This window comes from Topomyia yanbarensis, chromosome 3 (genome assembly GCF_030247195.1).
Source record: "Topomyia yanbarensis strain Yona2022 chromosome 3, ASM3024719v1, whole genome shotgun sequence".
Taxonomy (NCBI): Eukaryota; Metazoa; Arthropoda; class Insecta; order Diptera; family Culicidae; genus Topomyia; species Topomyia yanbarensis.
Window position 1 is genome coordinate 322,714,092 of NC_080672.1, and position 23,453 is coordinate 322,737,544.

At 37.4% G+C, this 23,453-nt stretch overlaps 1 protein-coding gene across 1 annotated transcript in view; it reads right to left on the minus strand.

Annotated features, from left to right (window-relative positions):
- LOC131690597 (uncharacterized) overlaps positions 1-23,453 on the minus strand; it is a 541,241-nt gene that overhangs the window by 97,188 nt on the left and 420,600 nt on the right. Inside the window, exon 10 of the mRNA XM_058976500.1 lies at positions 20,208-20,509. Within this exon, the coding sequence (XP_058832483.1) occupies positions 20,208-20,509 (302 nt within the window). The remainder of the gene's footprint in view (positions 1-20,207; positions 20,510-23,453) is intronic.

Here is a 23,453-nt window from a genome sequence, read left to right on the forward strand (position 1 = left end):
TTTAAAATCGATCGGCTCTCCTCAAGGATGACAGGTTCGGTTGGTCTGAGAGCTGTGTTTGTGTGAGTTTTATTGTATCAATTGTCATGGCATTTTGTGCACACATGTAGCACTGCACACAGTACTGATCATTAATTATGAAACTTTGTCATTAGTCGTTCTGATCAATATTTGTTTGAAAATTGCTATTTTAATTACCAAACAACTCTCACTAATACGATTTCTAAAAAGCAACTGCAGGAAGAGCTTATGTTACGTTTGGACAAACTGGGTAAGTACTATTTGTTGGTTTACACTAGAAAACTATTTCAGCTAACGAGAACAGGAATTGCTATAGAATGGTTGACATTGCGGAACATGTTATGGTTTATGGTATACTAAAAGGCAATATTTTTCACAACATACCGAAACACAACACAAACACGAAGTGTAATAGTAGCATTTACATATGATCGATACTTGGAACACAAAGCATATACACATAAAATTCACACGAACGGCGAATACTAAGACAGATTTCATACATATCTGAAAAGCCGGATATCTTTGGGGATATATTCTTTGGGATTTATTGCTGATAACTACAACAAATTATTTACATTTAGTTTCTTAGACGAGATTTTCATCTCTACGAAAGGAGTTTACTCATTTAGAAATAAATTTAATTCAATTTCTTATATACATTGTCGAAACAGTCACATAACTCTCAAAAATGAAGTCTATAGAGGATCCCCGTTTTCAAACTGCCAAGATTTTCGTTAATGAATTCCGTTGTTTAGAATTGAATAGCCTATTTTTGTACTATTTTGTAGAAAATAGTTTCCTAGATAGCTAGATTGTGATCTAGCACGAAATTTAAAGATGAGGAAAATAACGTAAAGCTGAAACAATGAAAGATACACTATACCAAAAATCCGACGGGCATGTTTCTATTACTTTTGGGTAAGATTCTATTGTCTTTTCGGTAACAGACCACGCAATAACGCATTGCGATATTAAACTCATATTCCCGCAAAGGTAGTAAACGGTGGAATGACGAATTTCGGTTGCTATTCATGTATGCATATCACACAATCAAATACTTTTTCAGTATGTGTCAACCTCGGCTCTGTTCGGATGTAGGATAATTCGGTCGAATGCTTTGATAGTATTAGTACCGAGCTAAACCAACCGGAATCCTGGTGGATCTCTGACCAAATTCAGGCTGGAATCTGGACCTATATTGGCAGAAACCAACCAGAATTACGGATTTTTTACTGGTTAGGTTGGATAGTGGAATAAAAAGTTTAGTCGGTTTCCGGATCCGGCCTAGCTGCCAGATCCGGACCAGTGCCCAAATCCGGACCTCCCGGATCCAGACCAGTACTCAGATCCGAACCAGTGCCCGGATCTTGACCAGTACCCGGAACCGGACCAGTACCCGGATCTAGCCTATCCCCTTACCAAGTCCGGACCTGAACCAGACCCAGACCTGGTGCTTAGATCCAGACAAGTGTCTGGATCTGGACCCTCGGTTCGGATACGTGGATCCAAACCATAGGTCTTGCTTCCCATACATGACGGGAAGAACTATTCATGTTTTGTGCAGTCGCTACCTTGCTGTTAACGTCCGTGATAGAAAAGAAATTTCAATTTAACACCGGCCGAAGTACCCCACCACTATTCCGAGTCGTTTTTTTTCTGACTGTGCTTTGAAGCTAGCCGAGTGTGAGGCGATCTTCAAATACACCGAGGAAAAAGAACTTAAGAATTTCATAAGTTTCGACTTATGACCATGTACAATTTTGATTCCATTAGATGCTTATGCATTACATAAGCATGTATATGAATTTCATAAGTTCGCCTTATAAAATTCATACATGTGTCCTAAGATTATTATAAAAATATTATTGTGAAAATGCCATAAGTCAAAAAAACATTGTTAGATTTAGTTTTGATATGGTACTCTGCTTTAAAAAATGTAAGTATGTAAGTATTTTAAGTATGTAAGTCCTAGGAATTTCATAAGCATATCTTATGAAATCCGTAAGTGGCTAGATGGCCATTTTCTTCGCCAAATCATAAGACAAACTTATGATTTTCATATGAGATACTTGTGGCGCAAAGTCATAAGCGATTCTTATGGATTTCAATAGTTATTTTACGCCGGTGTACGGAATGTGTCGCGTAGAAAAAATCGAAACTCGTCTCTATCATCATTATGCTCGCTTTGCTCGATGCGCAATACAATGACAAGCGAAGTGCTACACACTTCCAGACAATTCGACGCGTTAATATTTATTGAATAAGAATTGATGAAACATGAGTGCGATGCAGTAGAGATTTGAATGTGTTGGTATTGCCGTTTGGGGAATTCTTTGTTGGGACCGTTTTGCATGAAACGTCTTGCTATTAGAGCATTTTTTTATTATTACCGTAAAGGTATTACGGCCGAGTTTTGGGTGTATAAAATCGTATAACAAAAACCACCATAAGCTGTGGCTATTGTCCACAACGAGGTTGATAACAATGTATTATCTTTCTCCGGACAAAACCAGCTTAGACGTTCAAGTATCTCAGCCAAGAATTGATCTACTGAGTTCCTGCTACCACGTCGTAAGAGTCGGCTGGAAACAGGAGTCCTCAAGTCAAGGGTGTTTCTCCGTGCCGAGGACAGAATGGCTGGCAGGACTAAAACATGCCAGGTACGCACGGAGTGTCATGAGTCTTACCATTGCTGTGTTAAGCGAAACTCTGGGGGTAGGCGTAGCGTAGTTGGTAAATCGATTGCCTTGTACGCAGCGCACCTGCGTTCGAGTCCCGACCCCCGCACGTAGGGTTTGAAATTTTTCATAAGAGATTTTTCTAACCCTAAGAGGCGACCTTATGGACCCTAAGATGACCTTAAGGTTAAAACCTTTATAATCGAAAAAAAGCGAAACTGACACAGTGGACGTTTGTTTCCTTTGCAAATTGCGGGATTCGAATGATGAAGCCGTATGGTATCCGGTGAGCTGAAATCTCTCGCTGTATTTGAGCAAGCAAGTACCGTGAAATTGAAGTTATGGTCATATTCCACGATCAGCTTTTCTGATCCACTGGTGATGATTATAATACAACGTGTTTGGGCTCTTCCGGATGTTGTACAACAATGGTGTAAGACTACATTTCGGACTCTCTGAACGATGAATTAATTTCTTGCGCTAATTTTACCATCACAATTCGGTCCTTCAAAGGTCATTGTTGAGCTTGTATGCGTCTACGGGAACGTGAATATCCAAGTTTCTCAAGTGTTTTTCAGAGTATTTCTCCGTGTAAAATATCATACCCCATTCTTCAATCTGAGGCCAGTTTGAGTTACCTTTGGTCCTTGCCGTTGGTGGTTGAGTGAAATCCTATGATCGAACTTCATCTATGCCGTACAAATACGGTCTCTAATCAACAACGACTATCGCCAACATAAGACACACATTTTGCAGGTCTATGGGAAATAAAACGATTTGTGCTGATTCCATCAGTGTGTACCCTGCCCAAACACAGTAACTGTTCGTTTTTTTCGTCCGCGTTTCTTATCACTTATTTTTCTTGGGTGATTCGTCACCAGAGCAGTGAGTCACTTTGGTTACGTACTTCTATTTTTATCGCTCTTATTTTGTTGCAAAGGTGTAGTAGTAGTAATCATTTTGTTATTTTCAAAGCTGCACATATTTTGTCGCATGAAATTTTAAAAGTTCGTTATTTTCATGACATTGTAAGTGGGCCTCCCGGGGCGATGCTTATCGGGCTAACCTTGTTTTGGACTGAGCAGAATAGTTTCTATGTTTATTTGATGCTTGTTTGACCAACTAGGGAATTAATCCACGGTGTGCGTGGGGCGGACGCATGGTCTTGTCTGAGTGGAGTGATCACTTCAGTCATGTATGAGAATTGAGAATTGACCATTCACGAAAGGGATCCTGGGCAAAAACTATCGATATTGATTGCTCATTTCCACTTTTTTTTTTCTATTCAAGATTTTTTGCTGCCTTTCCTTTTGGTGGTTTGTCATCTGAAGAAATGGCTGAATTAACTGTATTCTATATCAACTATCCCATGTTTTTATACTTCTATTGTACTTACTTGGCATAAGCAGTAGTGATCATAACAATGAATAAAGCACACGCGGAAGTGCTTGAAGGCGACGGATGGAGCATCCATTCAGGAGATTACATATTAAGAACAGTATACTGAGGAGATCTCTTGCGAGCTGTTAGCTGGTTGGGGGATTCTTAATCTGCAAAAACTCCCCCAAAAATCGTTCGACCAAAAAAAATGATGCTAAATCTAATCTAAATGGTGGTTGGTTTGGGGAAAAACGCGGGCGATGTTGTTATTTTTATTGAATTGATACGTAAATGTATTCACAATTTTTATTGACCTATTCTCTGGAGACGAACCGATTGAGTATGGGTATCATGCTATCACACTGCATGCTCATCCATATGGGAGTGATATATCTGAATTCAGTTCCACTTTAGCGATGCAATCGTTGGGAAAAATGTTGTAAAACATTGTACGGTAGAATAAAGTCCAAGTTCTATTCAGCATAGCAGACACGATCGGGGTGAAAGATAACAGCTGAAGGGAATCGGCACTAGGACATAAAATTTTATGCATCATAAAATCAAACATCGTCGTGTCGCGGTGAAAGTGGAAACGGTTACGGACCACCAATTGCTCGATGTATAACATCTTTCCAGACTGTTTACTTTATGTATTACAATAAAAGAAGAAGAAAAAATCGCAAAGCATATGATGTGTCATCCTAAGTTTACATTCTGGCAGATTGTATGAGAGTCCAGATGACATATCATTGGTATTCACTTTATTGAGCATTGGGGAACTGTACATTAACGATCTCTTATGCTTGTGGTTATGCTTATGCGTAGGGAAACTGTGCCTTAAGGGGTTACATACCTTTTATTTTTCAAAAAAAATCGAAGAAAATGTCTTTACTTTATCTGAAAGTACAACTCTTGGAGAACCGTACGTTGAAATTTTAAATTCGATTATCTCGAAATGTCCAGAAATCTCTCTCCGTGATCACGATTGTCGATTTTCTTTATTTTTTAAATTATTCGTAATTGGTTTTCCCTGTACATAAATGATTCATTTTTAATGCATAAAATTTTATTTTATAGATTAGAATTTTTTAATACAATTTTTAGAGCTCAAGGCATCGATTTTTTGGAGAAAAAGTTCTCGTATACAGGGGAGAATTTAGGGGAATCCTGAGGATTTTCGGACCTACCTAAATAAATCACCCCTTTAGATGGATAGATGTGAAAGAATTTATCGGTCAAAGTCCTAATTGTTAGTTTGAAACATCAGCTACATTTTGGTGTCATAAAAATGATTTTGTGCCACCCCATGGCAGCGCTAGGTGACGATTTGCAAAACTCTACGTTTTTCCATCCGTTTACAATTTAGGGGTTATTCAGACTGTCGTTCCCACGAATATGTACGACAGTCAGAAAGTCTTACGATTTTCGGAGAAATCGAGGGGACTGAAATACCTCCATGGCCCTAATAGCCCCGTATCCCTCACCTAATCATTAAGATACGAGAAATATTCTTAAACTAATGGAATTTTTTGGACTTTGGAATTTTGGTTGATCTGTGGGACTGACATCGTGATCACTAGAGTGACATGAAAAAAATGACCCCTATCGGCCCACCTCTGACTCGATTCCTAGTCTCACCACTCAGGACCACCGTTCTTGAAGTTTTTATGGGATTTTTCGATAATTTACGTGAAGAAAATCCACTAGCTCGCATTTTCACAACTAGGTTGCACTGTATGCATCGTATTATCACTGTAAGTGAAAATAAGAAATGTAATTTGTCGAAAAATCCCATACAAACTTCAGGAGCGTTGGTCCTGAATTGTTCGATTTGCTTCAAATTTGGGGCAAGTACTTCTGGTGCACACCTAGAAAAAATCGAGTAAATTTTCGTCTCCTGACCCTGACATATACGAGCATAAAAAATGACATTTGATTTTAATTTTACATGGCGATGAGTTTCGTAAATCATGTAATTTTACTCCACATAGAGCGTTTCTTCTGAATGGTAGCAAGTGTAATTTTATGTCATTGCGCATGTAAAGTATATATTTCATGTAAAATTAAATGGAACACGCTAATGTTCCGTCATTTCGTAAGTTACGGTTTGTTAAATTGTGTCATATTTGCAATTACGTCAACGATAAAATTCAGATTATTTTATGTGTGGGACTAGAAATTGGCTCAGGGGTGGGCCGATTGAGTTTTCAAAAATTAATTATTTTTCTGGGTAGTCTGGTGATCACCGCAAGCCTCTTAAAAAAGGTTTCGAGGAAAGTTATAACTCCACCAATTATATATATATATATATTTTATAAACTATTGCTTATTTCTTTCCCTGACAAATATGGTGCCAAAGTACTTTAATTCTTCCACAAAAACTGAAATTTCTGCGCATGGTTTTGATTTGCAAAATTTGGCTCTAGAACTTGCAATCCAGGACATCAATTGATACACAAACATAAATACGTTATGGCCATCTAGATTGTTTAGTATTATTTACAGTAAATTAGTGATAATTTAGTTGTGGAGTATTTTCGTTTCGATTTCGTCTCACCATAATCCGACACTAACTTAGTGACAGAACTAAGCTAGCGCCAGATTGACGATTGCTATGCGATAGATATATGGTATTGTTCTTAACAGAAAAGTGGATAAATGAATCCACAACGAATGTGCTCGAGATGCATAACACGAACATTTCAACTGCAAAAATTTAAAATTAAAAAATAGTGAATATATTGCAAACTATCACTTGTTTGTTCAATTTCATATAAATATAATGGGGTAGATTTGTGGTTATGGCTAATCCTAATGAACTATCTAGATCAATTGTAATCAAGATCGATGAATTGTAATCGGCACACCGTCAAGCCTACTCGATGCCGGCAAGAGTTCCGCAATATCACAATGTTGTCGGTCATCAACGAGTTCTGTACTAAGTTGAATCTCTGGTTGAAATGTCACATGAGATTTTTGGTGTTCTTGAAAACTCTTTGACTTATCTCAAATTTCTATGATCAAGAACTGTTTACTTCGGCTTTGTGTCAGAGCTTGCTCGAGTTGGTATATTTGGTGGCTTCTCAAGGGAAAAAATTAAGCGTTTGTAAGGAAACTCGTATGCCTATAATTCTTGGGAGCACACAGTGGCACCTGTTCATACAAATTTGGGACAAAATTATGAAAATTAGTTCATGTGGCTAAAAATTGTGTTTTTGAATAATTTTGGATCGCTGAATCCATTTATGCTATCAGTTTTGAAATTCCATAATATATTTCTCGACTACTTGAATTTGAAGGCATTGGTCGTTAAAGGGTTAAAATACACGTTATTAGTAGTAGCCAATCACATGGGATAGCAGAAATGGTTGACAAAACTAGGAAAAATCACAATTTTTTCAGTAATATGATGTTGTTTAGGCAACCAATTTGTAAGATGATTTATGAGCTACAAGGCGTCTCCATATGGGTATTTTCAAAAACATAGACATAACAACTTCGGCGCAAAAATGCGCAAGATGAGGCTTAAATATCTTGCAACTACTCTAAATTTTGAGTCAGATTCATGATAAGTAACCCATGGGAGACCATCTCAAAAATTTTAAGGCGTATAAAGATAAATTAATGATATAACATTGAATTTTTCAGTGGCTTTTTCTTGATGCAAATCATTTCTGCACAGAATCACATCTATAGTTAAGCATATTCACTCTTCTTTCTAAAAAACCCAGAACTGCTCCAATCGGCCGTGTAGTTCTTGAGATATCACCGTTTGAAGCTCGAAGATACGAACAATTCTTATGAATATTTTCATCCGGTTATCTTAAAATTTTGAGATAATTTTATTCAAGCTGAGAGAAAAATAAAATAAATAAATTACAAGACATTGATTTTTAGGCTTTTGTCACTCGTCGTGTCACTGTGGAGCAGTAAAAGATGTTCCCACATAAGGATCATCAAAACCACAGTCCTCAGCCAAGTGAGCATAATGATTTGTCGTGGTGAGTTACGTAGCTCTTTTTAATATTTCTGCAAAAGAGTGAGTGAGTGCTTAATATTTCTGCAAAGAGCGCTGTTTAAGGAAATGTTTCAAATTTCTCGGACGCTGTTAGTACACGTGGTATGGTTATGTGGAATCTCCTGCCAAAGATTCCTTGACACGAGCTTGAAAGGATACACCATCTTGTTCCGTCCAATGCGATTGTCATTTAAAATCTCTGCTCGTTAGAGCATGGGGTTCTTGAAATAGAAAACTCCATACTTCAATAGATCCACGCATGACAAACTCGAATTAGTGACTGCACCGTCAATCTCAACGTGGTGAGCGGGCATGTAGATACGTTATTCCTTCATAAAAGGCTTGTCGTCAGTATCGTAATTTACTCGCTTTAGTCAGAATAATACAATTCTAAGCTCATCTGGGCGAACTTTCGAGAAAACTGTCACGATGGGTATTTCTATGTCAGTTCTTTCAAAATCTTTAGAATATTTATCGGATTGTTTATGATCCAAAAGAAGATTGAGAGTTCAAGGTGTATGATTTAAACGGGAAGACAGTATCTGATACTAGAGGCACATGGAAAAAAATTGTTCCCAAAATCGTGAATAAAGTGCTATGAATTCTGGAACAATCACGTTTTTACGTTACGAAAACAGGACCATGAACAAAAATCATGGATTTTATAATTATGTTCAATTTGTCTTCAATAACGCCCGCATAACGCTTCCATTAGTGGAAATATTTGTTTTTGTTTTGTGAACTCCAGTCACGGATTCCGCAAAGTTATTTCTAATTCGATTCTCAGTACGCGAACTAGTTCACAACTTTATGAACATTATTCAAAACCAAAGGTTGAATCATGATTTTTTTCAGATATAGGAACATTAGCTCACAAAATCAAAATATTGTGGCTATTTTTTCGTGAACTATTTCACGAAATTCGAAGTGTTATTCATGAATCCATTCAATCCTTTTTAACTGCTTCATGATCCCTAAAATATTAGTTACGATCCAATATCCGTGCTCGTGAAATAGTTCACGAAATCATGAAGTATTATTCATGTATTCGTGAACTGGTTCATGATACCTAGTGTAGCAGTCACAACTTATCATTCGTTTTCGTGAAAAAGTTCACGAAATAATAAAATATTAGTCACGTATTCGTGAACTGGATCATGATTCCATGTACATGATTTACGATCTATCTAGTACCTATTTGCGTGCTTGTGATATTTAGAAGATATCTCCAATTATTTACAATTTCATGCAACATGGTAATGAAATTTTTACGTGAACTCTTTCACAAAATTTGGAGTATTATTCATGGAATCATTTTTGTTTCTATGCACTTTTCATGGAATACCCAGCTGCTTGCGACCAGTAATAGGTACTAGCAGTAGATATAAAAAAAACTATTAGGACCTCGAACATCGTTATTCATTTGATAAGGTTCATTGTGATGTCTGGATCGCGTCTAAGATCCTGAAATCATGAACACAAATCACACAACTCATGACAAAAATATTTAAAATCGTGACAAAGATCCTGAAATCATGAACATGAATCACTCTGGTCATGATTGAAATATCATGATTACGTGAATAGAAATTACGAACATCGCGACTAAGATCTTGAAATCATGAACTTTGTTCCCGCCAACGTCATGAGAATTCACAAGAATCGCGAATAAGCTCTTGAAATCATGAACAACGTTTGAATGTCGACTGTGTATTCCCAAATCATGAACAAGAACCACGATAAAAACATGTCCAGGGAACAACAACAGTAACCCAACCAAACATTCTGATGTAACGCCATGTATATATTAGGGGCGAGATGGTTTATAGAAAACACAAATTGTTTCATGAATACGAGGTTTATTATCCACAATTTCAGGAACTTGGTCATGGTTTTCGTAAACCGTTCAGTTCACGAAATCGTGACCTTTTGTTCATGAATTTATGAACGGATTTTTTTCCGTGTAGATCACTCTAGAATTGTACAGCAAATTTGCATCGAATTTGAAAAAATAAATGTCCATTTATTTTTGTCTACCTCTGGGTCTGATACCATCAACTGACTTTTTAGTCAGAAAAGTTTATTTAAAAGAGCGAGTCGGTAGCCCATCGCAAAGTAAAAAAATAATGCATATGAAGGAAGAAATAGAAATTACGGGAGATATAACAATTTGAAAGACAAGACAGAGGATAGTAAAGCAAAAATTTTGTCGGTTATCTGCACTTAATTTATGAATGGATACTACCCATTTTTTCGGTTGACAAAGTTGTATTATCGTGCAACATGAGGCCAACCTATGTCGTCATTCACTTCTGATACAGAACTCCTATCCCTTACCTCCCCGCGGTGTCAACCGGGGTACAGTCCTCCTTTTGCCGTTTTTGCTTAAACTCGAGACTGGGTCGCTCTCAATTCGTTCACTTCGACAGGTGGACGGATTGGAGCATGTCTCAGTTTCGTTTCGAGCGGGAGTGGCATTAGTGAAGATCGTCTAGGATCTGTGGTCATATGCTGACAGGTAAGGGGGATAAACGACGCACGCGTGAAACTGCTAGTGTATCCGTCTTGCATAGTGAATCTTTTGGTATAGCTAATGGTTATTTTGGGCAGCTCAATATTATTTCTTGGCTTTCTTCTGTAGGTTCGGTTTGTATACAACCCTCGATTAATATTTTTTTTCAATAAATACAGTTGTTCGGAAATCAGCCCGAATAAGACTTCAATCTGACTAGTATGGATGATCAAGGGTTAATACGTACTGAAAATTCGCAACGTCTGTTTTTATCAATCTAATTTCGAGTTCCGTTATTACTAACAAGCCCGTGCATCAGGTTAACGACCCTTTGTATTTCCCGTCAATGGTCGATATTATCGTTCGTATACGTGTATTTCGCAAACAATTTGGAAAATATGAAACACTTTTCTTGATTTATAACATCTCGGGCTATCATAACTCTGTCTCTACAACGTGTCACTCCGTAGTTTCGGTTAGTAAAAGAATACGCTGAACAGCGACTAACAGCCGAGTCTAACATCCTACATAACAGGGAGTATGAAAAGTCGCGCTCAAACCAGTGCTGCGAAATTTCACAATCAGTTACTTATTTCCGCTTGTATTTACCGAAACCAAAATTCAGATTCACCGCCTACCTCATTCATTAACTTCCCAACTGACTGAAACTTCATGCAAAATGGAATGCTTGAGTGCAGAGGAAATATAAATTCCTTCACCAACCAAAGCATTTATTTGTTTTTATGTGTACAGTTTGAAAGCAGAAGCTGGCATCTTCTACATTTCGAGCATAAGTGAACTGCATAATCTATATCTGGTCCCTCTCATAGGTAGAATGGAAACAATATTCAGTTTGCTTCTGAAACCGACCATGTCCGAACCTGAATGCCCTGTGTTAAGAGAACGAACGACGAGGGAAACGAGCCATTCATTCATCACGACGGGCATGAATTGAATTTTATTTTTCTTTCAAGTTCACGCATGGATGTCAATTTTTTTCAAGCTCGGGCTCAAACTGATATTATTTACACCAAGCTATCCGCCAGTTTTCATATAACAATCGATTAACGGAGAATTTTTTGGTAACAACAGTAGGATTTGCAGCTCTCAAACCGAGAGATAATGGTTGTCATTGGAGATTGCTAGGCATAGCGCAGGGAAGCCACTTTTGATCGCTGGTGTTTCTGATTTACGTCAATGTCGTGTATTTAGTACTGAAAACTGCTCGCCGGTCCTGCACAGACCATCTCAGCATGAAACGTTTGCTGATGGTGGTGTAGCAAGAACTGCCTTTGTGTAAAAACGAAAAAGTTCTTGGTGATTGCATTCCGATAAAAGACTTTCTGGCAGAGCTCTTCCTCCCAGACTCCCAGAACTTTTTTACTGTCGAAGCTCTGCCTGCCAGATCCCAGAACTTTTTAACTGCCGAAAACATGCGAAAAAGGCAATGTCGGTGGTGAGGGGGGGAAGCAGTACTCTTACGATCGTCCTAGTTTTTTACTCGTCTGATATGGTCACCCTATTCAAATCTAAGAATCAAAAATACGCATTCGATTTTTGAATATTCAAAGGGTCCTTGATGTGTTTTCACTGCTGAACATTTTTACACTTCGACTGTTAAACACGACCCCTTAATTATATCTGAATGAGTTGAAGTTTTCCGTAGAGACTTTTTTCAAGGTGCTAATGATTTCGAAATGTCTCTAGTTATAAAATTGTTTTCCTTCCATACAAACTATTGGCATCCTAATATACAGTCTCTTGAAAAGATGCTCCTTCCATTGCCTCGAAATACCCAGCGTCAACTAATTTCATGAATATACAGATTTGTGGCTGGAATTTACATGAAATGAGTGACAGTGAAACACGAACGAAAATCGGTCGACTTATTTGGAATTTTGTTTTTTTTTCTGAATTTTATCAGTTTCCAAGCAACGGAAGTATATATACCGAACAATTGGTGAAGGAATAAATATTCAAATAAAGTCTTCGAACTGTTGTGTGATAGAAGCAGGTTGAATTCCCCAATAAATCGACAGCTCAATAAACCACTCTATACATCCAGTCCTACGGAACGATCCTCTTCCATCGCCTTCAAGTACCTAGCATCAACTTATTTCCCAAAATCTTCCGAAAAAAATCTCCATCCGTATCCTTTAAACACCTGACTTTGAGTGATGTCAGAGTCAAAACTTCATCGAACTTATATTTAAAATTTCACAGAACTATAGTGTTTTTAGTGTTTCATATTGATGGAATTATTTTCCGGTTAGATTGGTTAGATAAATGCCGCAGAGGGTGCAAGACTTATACTCTGCCAAGGGCGCCAGTAGGCCATGCTACGGCCCTGGATGCCCCACAAGGAAAGAAGTTCTGATTAAGCTGAAGAGAATTAATGAAGTCGCTTGAAGCTTAGCGAGCCAATGCAATATGGACTATGCTGTATTTCTCCTTAGCGGAGAAATTTTTTTAGGTGAAATCTAAACGAGCTGCACTCAGGAACTCTCGGTTTCACTATCTGTTAGGCAATTAATCATCCTGTATAGGAATCAAACAAGAGAACAAACAGGAAAGGGACGAGACAGATGTAGTGTCCGCATATGCAAGAACGGAAAGTGACATTCAATTTTCCTTTACCTGGATTCTAATTAAAATCGTCAAGCAGATGCTACATTAAAACACTTCATTTTTATTCTCCACGAAGTAGACAAATTCTTCTGAAATATCGTTTAGGTCTTGCCAAGTGCAGACAGAAAAGTGTTTTGTGTTTCTGTTTTCCGCCAATTAATTTGTTCATCATTTAATTACTTCTAGTTTTTACACTTCGCGTTGTTTCCGGAATTATTATGTGAACGGATTCAAGAAAATGCGTTGGAAAAAATGGGTGAATTTCTGAACAATTTGCTACAGTTTAGTGGTTTTTTACAGGTAGTACTTTTCGTTCTTCCGTTCGCGAAGTGGAAACATGACTGATAATGAAAATGGGCTTCATCGTCCGTACGCATAGATCAAGCAAAAAAGCAAGGGTAGAATTCCACAACTCGTTTCGACCAAAAACGTTATGGATTCTAACTGGATCGTATTTGAAACGAAACCATTTTATGGCAAGTTTCAGATAATTACTCTTGCCAATCATGAAATTAACAAAAAAATCCCCCAGAATCTTCCCAAATTGAAGCATGAAAAGAATATCCTTTCGTGATTCTTCGCTCGCCCTGAGAGTAATCTCCCATTAAAATGCCTTTCCAGCGTAACCATCGCCGTTCTGCCTTGTTGATTCGCTTTGTAACCTGTCAAGAAGTTTCTGACGAGGAACGAGTGTGGATCCGTCTTCTGCCGGCAAACGTTAATCTACCAGCCGTCCATCGCCGTTGCAATGCAGTGGTGCGGGTTGTGGAACTTTCATCAGTAACATTTTAAGCCCCTCGGAGCTTCCTTTTTAATTCCTCATGTATGCTGTTGGTACGTGTTTCATTCGGCAAAAAGCACCAGTTGAAGATTGTGAATCTACCGACTTTCCTGGTGGCATCTAGCTAGACTGTGAACTAGTACGACAGAGCATTCGTTTGCTTTTGTAGTGGCCTCAGAGCAAACGTGACAAATTTACCGCTTAATTAAAGTTTATGCTAATTAAACCATTAAGCTAGATAAATTAGCTGATTTATAACATGCCGTTCATGAGAGAGAGAGCTAGTTTAAGTGTTGTTCTGGGTCGGTTGCTTTCTAACAGTTGGATTATTAAAACAGGTTATAGTTCATCTCGAGATCACGTGGAATGGGAGCTTTAAATTAATTTGGATTTGAGATTTAATTTACAGACATGACGAAGGAACTGTTGAACTGATTAGCTGTGGAAATGTGGTTCGAATTGTTTGTTGATAAAGGAATGATTTAGTGCTCATGTTTGAACTGATTAATGGTGATAACAATCCATTCAGTCAATGAATTAATAAGGCGAGATTCGATTTTATAACTAAACTAAGCTAAGTGCGCAATTGTAAATACGTACATTTGTAATTTATTTATCATATTTAAACCAGTTCAGTATCAACAAATTTTCATGAAGAAATGCAATCATTGTTTATTTCAAATTATTTATATTAATTTGCTTAATTTTTTAGGTCCACTATAAACATAGAACCACATACATTGTAACGACTACCGCAAGCAAACATCTGTATTCCAGCCGGGTATCTCAACGGAATTACATCCGAAAGAGTAAAATGCACCGCAAAGATAAACTGTCTTCTTTTATCAAGTTTTCCTACCAACGAAGTTAAATGATTTACTTCCCTTCATGCGATGGGATTGCATTCGAGGGTTTGCGGTTGTGGGTGGAATCGGATTGACGCCAACTGGCCGCAGCATGAACCGTGGAAAAGGGGCTGCTGGTTTCGTGACTGGAATGGATGATTCATTTTACACTCAGCTTGCTTGAGTGCGATATCCAGTGGGGTGCATTCTCTCGAGTACGAATGTAATTTAATTTTGCTACTATGCTACTGATGCGGTGTAATCAGAGAGATAGATTTCTCCTGTTGGGATTTCTTATGGTAATTACTTTTTTCTGTACAAAGTGTCATTTTTTGTTTCGTCGCACGGAAAACCGATTCATCACAATTTCAACTACAAAATTAGTTGAGTTTTTGTTTTCGTCTAGTTAATATTTGGGCGAACTAAATTTTTGTTGAAAACAATAATCCAACGTTGTTGGTTTGAAGCTGTCAGTTTCAGTCTGGACATGAACGTTTCAGCCTAGCACAAAACTTAAAAAGCCTACCTGAGCTAAAGCTTGAAAAGCTTGTCTCAGCTTGTAACGCTTGTTTTAGTTCAAATACAATTGCATATGCCGTTACACTATCTTTTCAGCCAAGACACAAACGATTGGAATTCGACTAATCTCATTGTTGAATTAAACTGCTTCATCGTAAAATACAACATACGATATTTCAAACGTTTTGTTTCACCGACCGACGGATGAAGGTATGGAATTAAATTGTTGAAATACTCCGTATGCCAGTAATCCACACGTAAATATAATATAGAGTTATGTTTCTCATAATGTTATCTTTTTATAAACTGCACTCTTAAATGCGACGAAATAACCAAAGCTATTTAAGGATTGTTGGTAATTGATTGATGATTTCAATTTTAGATGAAAGGAATAATTTTTATTTCTTTTCTATTTAGTCAGCCAGCACTACAAAAAAACTTCATACTTATTCCAGATCTAGTTTGGAATCTCAAAAGATGAAAAATAATTATCGTATTGCATATTACATATTACATTTGTTAATAATTGAAATTTTACTATATAATCGACTAAATCCGAAATAGAATGATTTTGACAATCTTCGACAATACTTTCAACTTTCAGTATACATGTATTGAAAAAAATGTCAATCAAAATCATTCCTGTATTGAAATATTTTTAAAGAAAAACTAGGCAAAACCAAAATGAGGTCAGTTGAATTTCTGATTTTTGTGTACTGGTTCAGGTAGTTGCGTCCGGGCTAAAACAAGCTTTCCAAGCTGAGACAAGTACCTACCTGCATAACCGTTATGCCCAGCGTGTATGAATATACTGTCGCTACCTTGATGTAAGGTAAGTAAGATGCACTGGCTACTTTGCTGTAATTTCGTATGATGTGCGTCTTGAATCAAAATCAATAATAATTTTCAATAACTATTATTTGAGAATCTCGCAAAATTAAGAGAAAATTTAGTTACGTTTTTCATTTTTCTGTTAAAATCAACTAATTAGGAAAACAAGAATTTGTTTTGTTATTTTCTTCATCGAATGGTTTTCAGTGCGGTCATGACCCGCAACCGACATAAAGTACTCGTAGAACTTTAATGTAATTGTCAGAATAACTTATGGAACGGGGAGACAAATGAATGTATGAAGCATGTTTAAAACAAACTCGTTATTATCAATTCTGACTATTTTGTTTCTGAAAACTTCAAAATCAGCATGTTCAAATGATATAATAGGATTAAAATTCACTTTAACAACTCGGCAGGAATCGTAGTTACTAAAACTCTAATTCTGATTAGACCTACTACCTGATTCTCTATTGACTTGTGCTCATTCTGATAGAAGAAACATGCTTCTTCATCTGAACCATACACCCACGATGGTTTGATGCGACTCCAAAGCGACACAAATCATCTCTGTCGAATGAGCCAACAAACACGGGACCTACAGCACGTACATCACACGCGCAACCCGATGTGTTGCCGATCCACATTTTAGCCGTACTACGAAATCGTCTGGAGAAACCTCTGCCATCTGGAGGAGGACCGCCCAGCGGCCCAGTACATGATTCTTCCTGATGAAGGCCACCGGAGTCTATATAATCTATGCCGTTGATCTCCCGTTGCCTGAAACAGAAAGTTTATAATTTTTCCCCCTATAATCTTTGTCCACCCTCCCTCCCTTGACTCTTATACCCAGAAGTATAATCCCTACCCCCCAAATATCTTCCCGAAGCATTTAGCTCTTCCTGTCTCTTCTAGTTTTAACTATTATATCACATATTCTCGTTGAAAATATCCAACTCTACTCTACTACACATAAAACTAACTCTATCTAATCTCCCAGAATCTTTACAAAATTCAATCACGCCCTCTAGTTATTCCTACTTTTAAGATGGTTGTAAAATTGTCCCCCTTAGTTAAAAATTATTTGCTCCAATGATCTCCTTGGTTAAAAGGGCAAACCATACTGCCATAAAAACTAAATGACCCCCTTGTGGATATGTATAAGATAGCTATAAAATATCTTTAGTTTCATTGAAAAAAAACAATATGTAATCCTCTAGTTTTAAGTGATTTAAAATGTAAAACAAAATTGGCACCTTTAAGCTGCCGCAAACGTGCCTTATCAAATGAACGAATTGAATAAAAAAAGAAACATATTTTATGCAACATTAATATGGGCCTCTCAATCATAGATTAACAGACATAACAATCTCTTTTTATTAAAGGCGGCACCGGTACGTTTACCGTGATTGCATTTTGGAAACTCATTTTATTACACGGTTCGAATTTAGACATTGTCAAATAGTTGAATAAATCACACCATCCTTCAATGCAATCATTATAGTTTTCTCTGCAAATCTTCAGGGGGTCCATTTCGCCATTATTTCTTTTTTACCATAAACAACGCGAGGTGAACCATTCTGACTATTAGAATAGCTATTATCTTCGCTAGAGAGGAATTCCACGAAAGTCCGCCCGAAAATTTTTAAAATCGTCTTAGATTCCGATGAAACTTTACACGTTTTACCGGCATGGAAGACTAAACAGTCAATAAGGCTATTTTGATTAATGAGCAATGAATGAAAGGAAATGAATACTTCTGTACAAAAAATGCACTAAAAAAGGTGTCATTTTCAACAAAAACAAATATTTATGTTAAAAAATTCAATTGAGAAAAACCATTTTTTAACCTTTTTATATTTTGTCAACATAAACCTAAAGAGAAAATAAACATTTTGAATGTGATGGCATGATTGAGAATTTCGTACTAATTGACATATAAAATGAATTTTTGTTACACAATATGATTCTAAGAATCATTTTAAATCAAAATGCATTTAACGAAAATCTTCTAAAATTCGATAGTTGTCGAGATATTTGGAATTTTGCACCAACAAAAAAAATTCTGTAATTATGCCCTTTTCAAATGTTATTCGCGTTACTTCATCGTAAATGTCAATAATCTAATATTTATTATTTTAAAGATGTAAAAGAAACTTTTTCAGTGTAATTGGATCATAGACACGCTCTCAATAAAAAAGTTTTCCTAACAACAACTTTTGACAACTTTTGCAAATGTTTCAAGCAACCATTTTTTAGGGCAGCGAAAATTTTTTTTAGCTTTTCTCAAATAATTTATAATTATATCGAGAAGATTATGTGAAAATTTCAGAATGGAACTCGAGGTATTTTACGAGATATTTCAATTATAACAGGCCTATCGCTGGGCGTTTAGTGTAAAATTGCCCTTGTTTTAAGTTTATAATTGAAATATCTCGCAAAGTATTTTTATATCTGCTCCCAAATTTTTACACACTCTTTTTAACATGATTCTGATTATTTAAAAAAAATAAGTAACAAAAAATTGCTCCAACTTTAAAAAAATCAATTTGTTTCAAATAATTGCAAATCTTATAAGTTGTATAACAAAAAATAATTTTCGGCACTAAATTTCGAATGTATTCATATCACAATGGTTTCGTTGTTTGCATCGTTAAAACTGTGAATGCTGTCGAAACAAATGGTTGCGGGTCGATCATTGAAGGTAACACAACCGGGTGATTGAGTCATTGAGATACATATCTTAACGAGATGCTACCTACCACATTTGCCCATTGGACAGATATATTGCCGAGGGTCTGCATTGAAAATCCACAAGCAATGGTCGTTTCCCTACATCTATCTCTAATGTGCTCAAGAATACGATGAACCTTTTTTTTGCTAGACTCATCCCGATCAGAATGCAATAACAAGATTATAATAGGGGGCAATTTTCGTTGTAAGCTGTGTTATAAATCTGGTCTCGTTAGTAGGTAAAATAACACAAAATTATAACAAGTAACAGCGCGAGATATTGTTTTGAAATGTTTCTGTTATGTGTTTCTGATCGGGATATCATCGTCGAAAGTTTCTATCTGCGGGTATGTCACACGATCCTTTTCAGCTCCACGATATCGGTTTCGGGAATGTGCTCTTTCCTTTTCGTGCTTTTTTGTGAATCAATTCGTTTGATACGGTGGTAAGTATTACAACCATCAAACAATAGGATATGGATCTTTTTATCTATATACCGCCAATCCTATTCGGCAAATTACCCAAGCTTTCAACTAGAGGACAATCTTCGGGTCTGCGAATATCCACTTGATGCGATAGGCTTCTACGATAACACCCTATAATCGTGTTTGGCCCGTTTTATGTAGAAATTGAAACTTTTTTTTATTGGACCTGGTCGAGTTATGTTCGTGTATACAAGTGTTCTTTCATTTTATGATTATCGTTATGTGGAACCGTTTGGACAAAACTAAATTCATGTACATGACTTGGGACGGACTCAGCAGGGAAAAATCCTATACATATACACAAAACGAGCAATAATTTTTGCAACTTTCCTACTATGATAGGGCTTCATATTGCAGGATCAAATGACTATGAGCGGGGGAAAGCAAACGCAGTTTTGCTGTCGGATTACTTAGCTGGAAATGGAAAAGCAATTTGGAACCGTTTAAAAGGAAATAATTCTCGCCTAGGCTTGATAAGTCTTTTAGCACATGTGGTTTTAGCGTTGGATCGGTGTTGGATAGAAGTGTGTTTTGATGGGTTTATCTTGTCTGGTGTTTCTTGATTCAATGTGATGGTCCATCTATGTATAGGCGTGTGATAATGTTTTTTTTTCTAATTTTTTTACATTGAGTGTTTATGTGCGAATTGTGATTAATGTGCTCAATTTGTAGTTTTTCCTTTCTTTGGTTCATGGTGGACAGCTTGTGCTTTTGTATGATTCACACTATACAAACATCCTATGTACTCTAGCAGATATATGGTGGTACATTACAAAAATTCCTCCTCGTGTGGTGGAGATGGCCCGGACACCGACAGCGTCGGTAAGTTCGATAGCTTTGGCGTCTGTCTGCTGTTGGCATTGGCGCTATTACTCGTGCTGCTACTTTTCGGATTGCTAGTGCTAATTACGTTCGATGTGACGTTAGGCTCCCGGTGACATTCCACCAGTTCGATAGAGTCCTGGTGCGGATTGTTGCCGGCTGCACTGCTGTTCCCATAGCTGTTGTTTCCGTTCACTCTGCAGTTCTGTTTGCTTTCCTCCGATTCCCACTCGGGATATTCGGAGAAACGGCGCTGGAAAGAAAGCATAATGGTGGTGAGTTTGGGCAAAGGCTATGGATGTATAAATGCTTGTGAATTCTAATATCGCTACCCGCTTTATGAATTTGTGTGGACTAAAAATATTTTAAAACAATCGCTGTTTGTTACCGAACGAGCACTCTGCTTCGCTTTTCTATCTATGATAATTATTTCTGTTGAAAATTTGGAAATAGGGTTTTTTTGTAATCACCCCCTACTCATAAAAAGGCAGAATTTTTCGTGAAAAATAGTAAAAACTAAACGTAGGTGTTATTTATTTTTAACATAGAATGCATAGGGGAACTGGTGGTAAAATGAACACGTTAAGCAAAGTCATTATTTTCTAACTAATAAGTGATTGAGATACTACAATCACCTTATATGTTGCTTGTTAGACATGTTTTGAACATATTTGATGAAAATACTTTGACATAAACACAAGTTTTCAAACATTATTCTTGATTTCAAAACATGTCCAAAAAAGAGACACGTTTATAGCGTGTGGGTAAAATGAACATGTGCTGGTGGTAAAATGAACACCTTCTAGTGACCTGCAAAATGTTCTGTATGTATGCAATGCTTAGAGTTCAAAAGCATTTTTTCGAGCAATGTTGATGTCCCAGCGGCTCATGAGCATTGCATACACACAGGGCATTTTGTAGGCAAAAAACTTGTCACGGAAAAATTAAATTTTCATGTAATACTAACCAATTTACAATTATGTGACATCGAAACACATCTACAAACTTGGTGTTATCCATAGGTGTTTAAATTTTAAGGATCTCTTGGAGAACAATGAAGATATAGCAACTTGAACTTAGCGATTAATTTTGAGGCTTGGTACTTGGAGCAGCAAGATGGTTCATATTACCCCCACTACAACCTGTTCATTTTACCCCCTAAGACATTTTATTTTTAAACAGCCGTTCCGATTGAGCCAATTTTTCCTGATCCCTACTTATTGCTGTGAAATATCTGCAAGAGGTTCAATTACTGTCATGTAACGCCATTTTCATAATAAAATTAAAATTTCACCTCAAAAAACCTTATATTCTAAATGCCGAATTTAACATCAGCGACAAACATGAATGCCGATTTTTGTTTTCATCATATTTATTTCACATCCGACAGCTTTTTATCAAAAGAAATGATTTCAATATCCTTTGAATACTTGGCAGATTACGTTTCTGTGAAGTTTGTTCTAAATTTCACTAACATTGACTTGATTTGGCCACCTGTTCATTTTACCCCCCTGTTCATTTTACCCACAGTTCCCCTATGGAAAGCTTGAAATAAATCGGTTAAGTAGTTTTGGAATGGCTGGTAACACCGCAAATCATGTTTTTGCAGAGACGATCTACAAAAAAACTTCGCGACCGAGTCGTTTGTCGATATTTTTGCATAGAAAAATTACAGCATGTTATTGAAATGATATAGGGTGATGAGCCTATTTTCACCATACTAAGCAAGGTGCCTCATTAATTCGGTAATTTCTTGCCTTACAATCAATGGAATGCGTAAAAATTGACACGAACCGCTTTGCTTCGTTGTTAAGAACCAATACAATAACACAAATGCGTTGAAAACAGTAAAGTTCTCGTGTTTGAGCACAATGAAAACTCGAATCGAGTGCCCCTATTGTTGCGGTACCATTTGACTCAATGCGTTGAACAAAGATGGCAGACACTGCTCTAACCAACAGCTTCAAATGGGTAGGGTGATAATAGAAACATTGTGGAAATAGGCTCATCACCCCACTATAATGTACAAAAGTTTTGATCAATTCGCTTCACGCAAAGTTCTAAAAAAAATTGAAAAAAAGTGTTTTTTCACGCTGAAACCCTTACCCCCCTTAAGAGATCTACGAGGACTACGAAAGAGGTAAGGAAACGGAGAAACGTACAATTAATAACACAACACGAGTTCGATAGAACTCTTCGTAAGTAACACTTCAGCTTATGTCTGCTGAACATAATGCTGTTTTCAAAGAGTTTGTTCCACTGTTAGTTCCTAATAAAATCAAAGAATTGTTTCCAGACGGAACATAGAAGAATGGCTTCCAAATCACCTGAAGGCGATGTTACCTCTCAGCTGATTGATCTGTAGCGGGTCGTCGAGCGAAGATTCCTACATGGTGGAGTGCGGAATGTGTATGCTGTGGGCACAATTTAGGTGTGCTGCATTGACGGAAGAAGTAACCTACGTGGATTGGTACTGTCCGAAGTACACACAACAGTTGCGCGTACCAAAGCCGGAGAAGACAACGAAGAAACCGACAAGCGACGGAAAATCTACTCCAGGCGCTACGCTATCGGATGTGATTCGTCAACAGCAGACGGAAGAGAGGAGGATGAGGATGATGAAGGAGAAAGCGCTAGCCGAGCAGATGCAGAGAAATAAATGCATGAGAAAGAGCTCGCCAATGAAAGATAAATGCAGGAGCGGAAATTGAAGCAGGAGCAGCAACCACTGAATCGTCAACTGGCCACTGAGCAAGAATTCTTGGAGAAGAAGGAATGGACTCGATGGTAGGTGAACGACAGCAAGATCAGAATGCTGGTCGACAATAGAAGCGAGTTTTTGTCAACAGCCTAAGATGATGCAGGATTGGTTGCGCGAGCAGAAGTCTGCCAGTAATCCGATATCTGGGGATATACGAGAAGCGTCAGGGAAAGACAAGACTCCACTGACGAGTGCGAAGCTCTGAATTCAGGTCGATCTATATTAGCTCAAAACGCCTTTGACTAGAGTGAAGTCGATACCATCTGCCAGAAGAGGATCGGGATACCGACGAGAGTAAAAATAGCGATCATGTAGAGAGGGGAAGCAAAATGTAGACTGTTCCGTTTGGCGGTAATTTATCGGGATGTCTATCTCGAGACTGGTCGAGCCATCCAATTCGAAGGGTGCCAAAGGATCAGCTTCAACACGAGAGCCT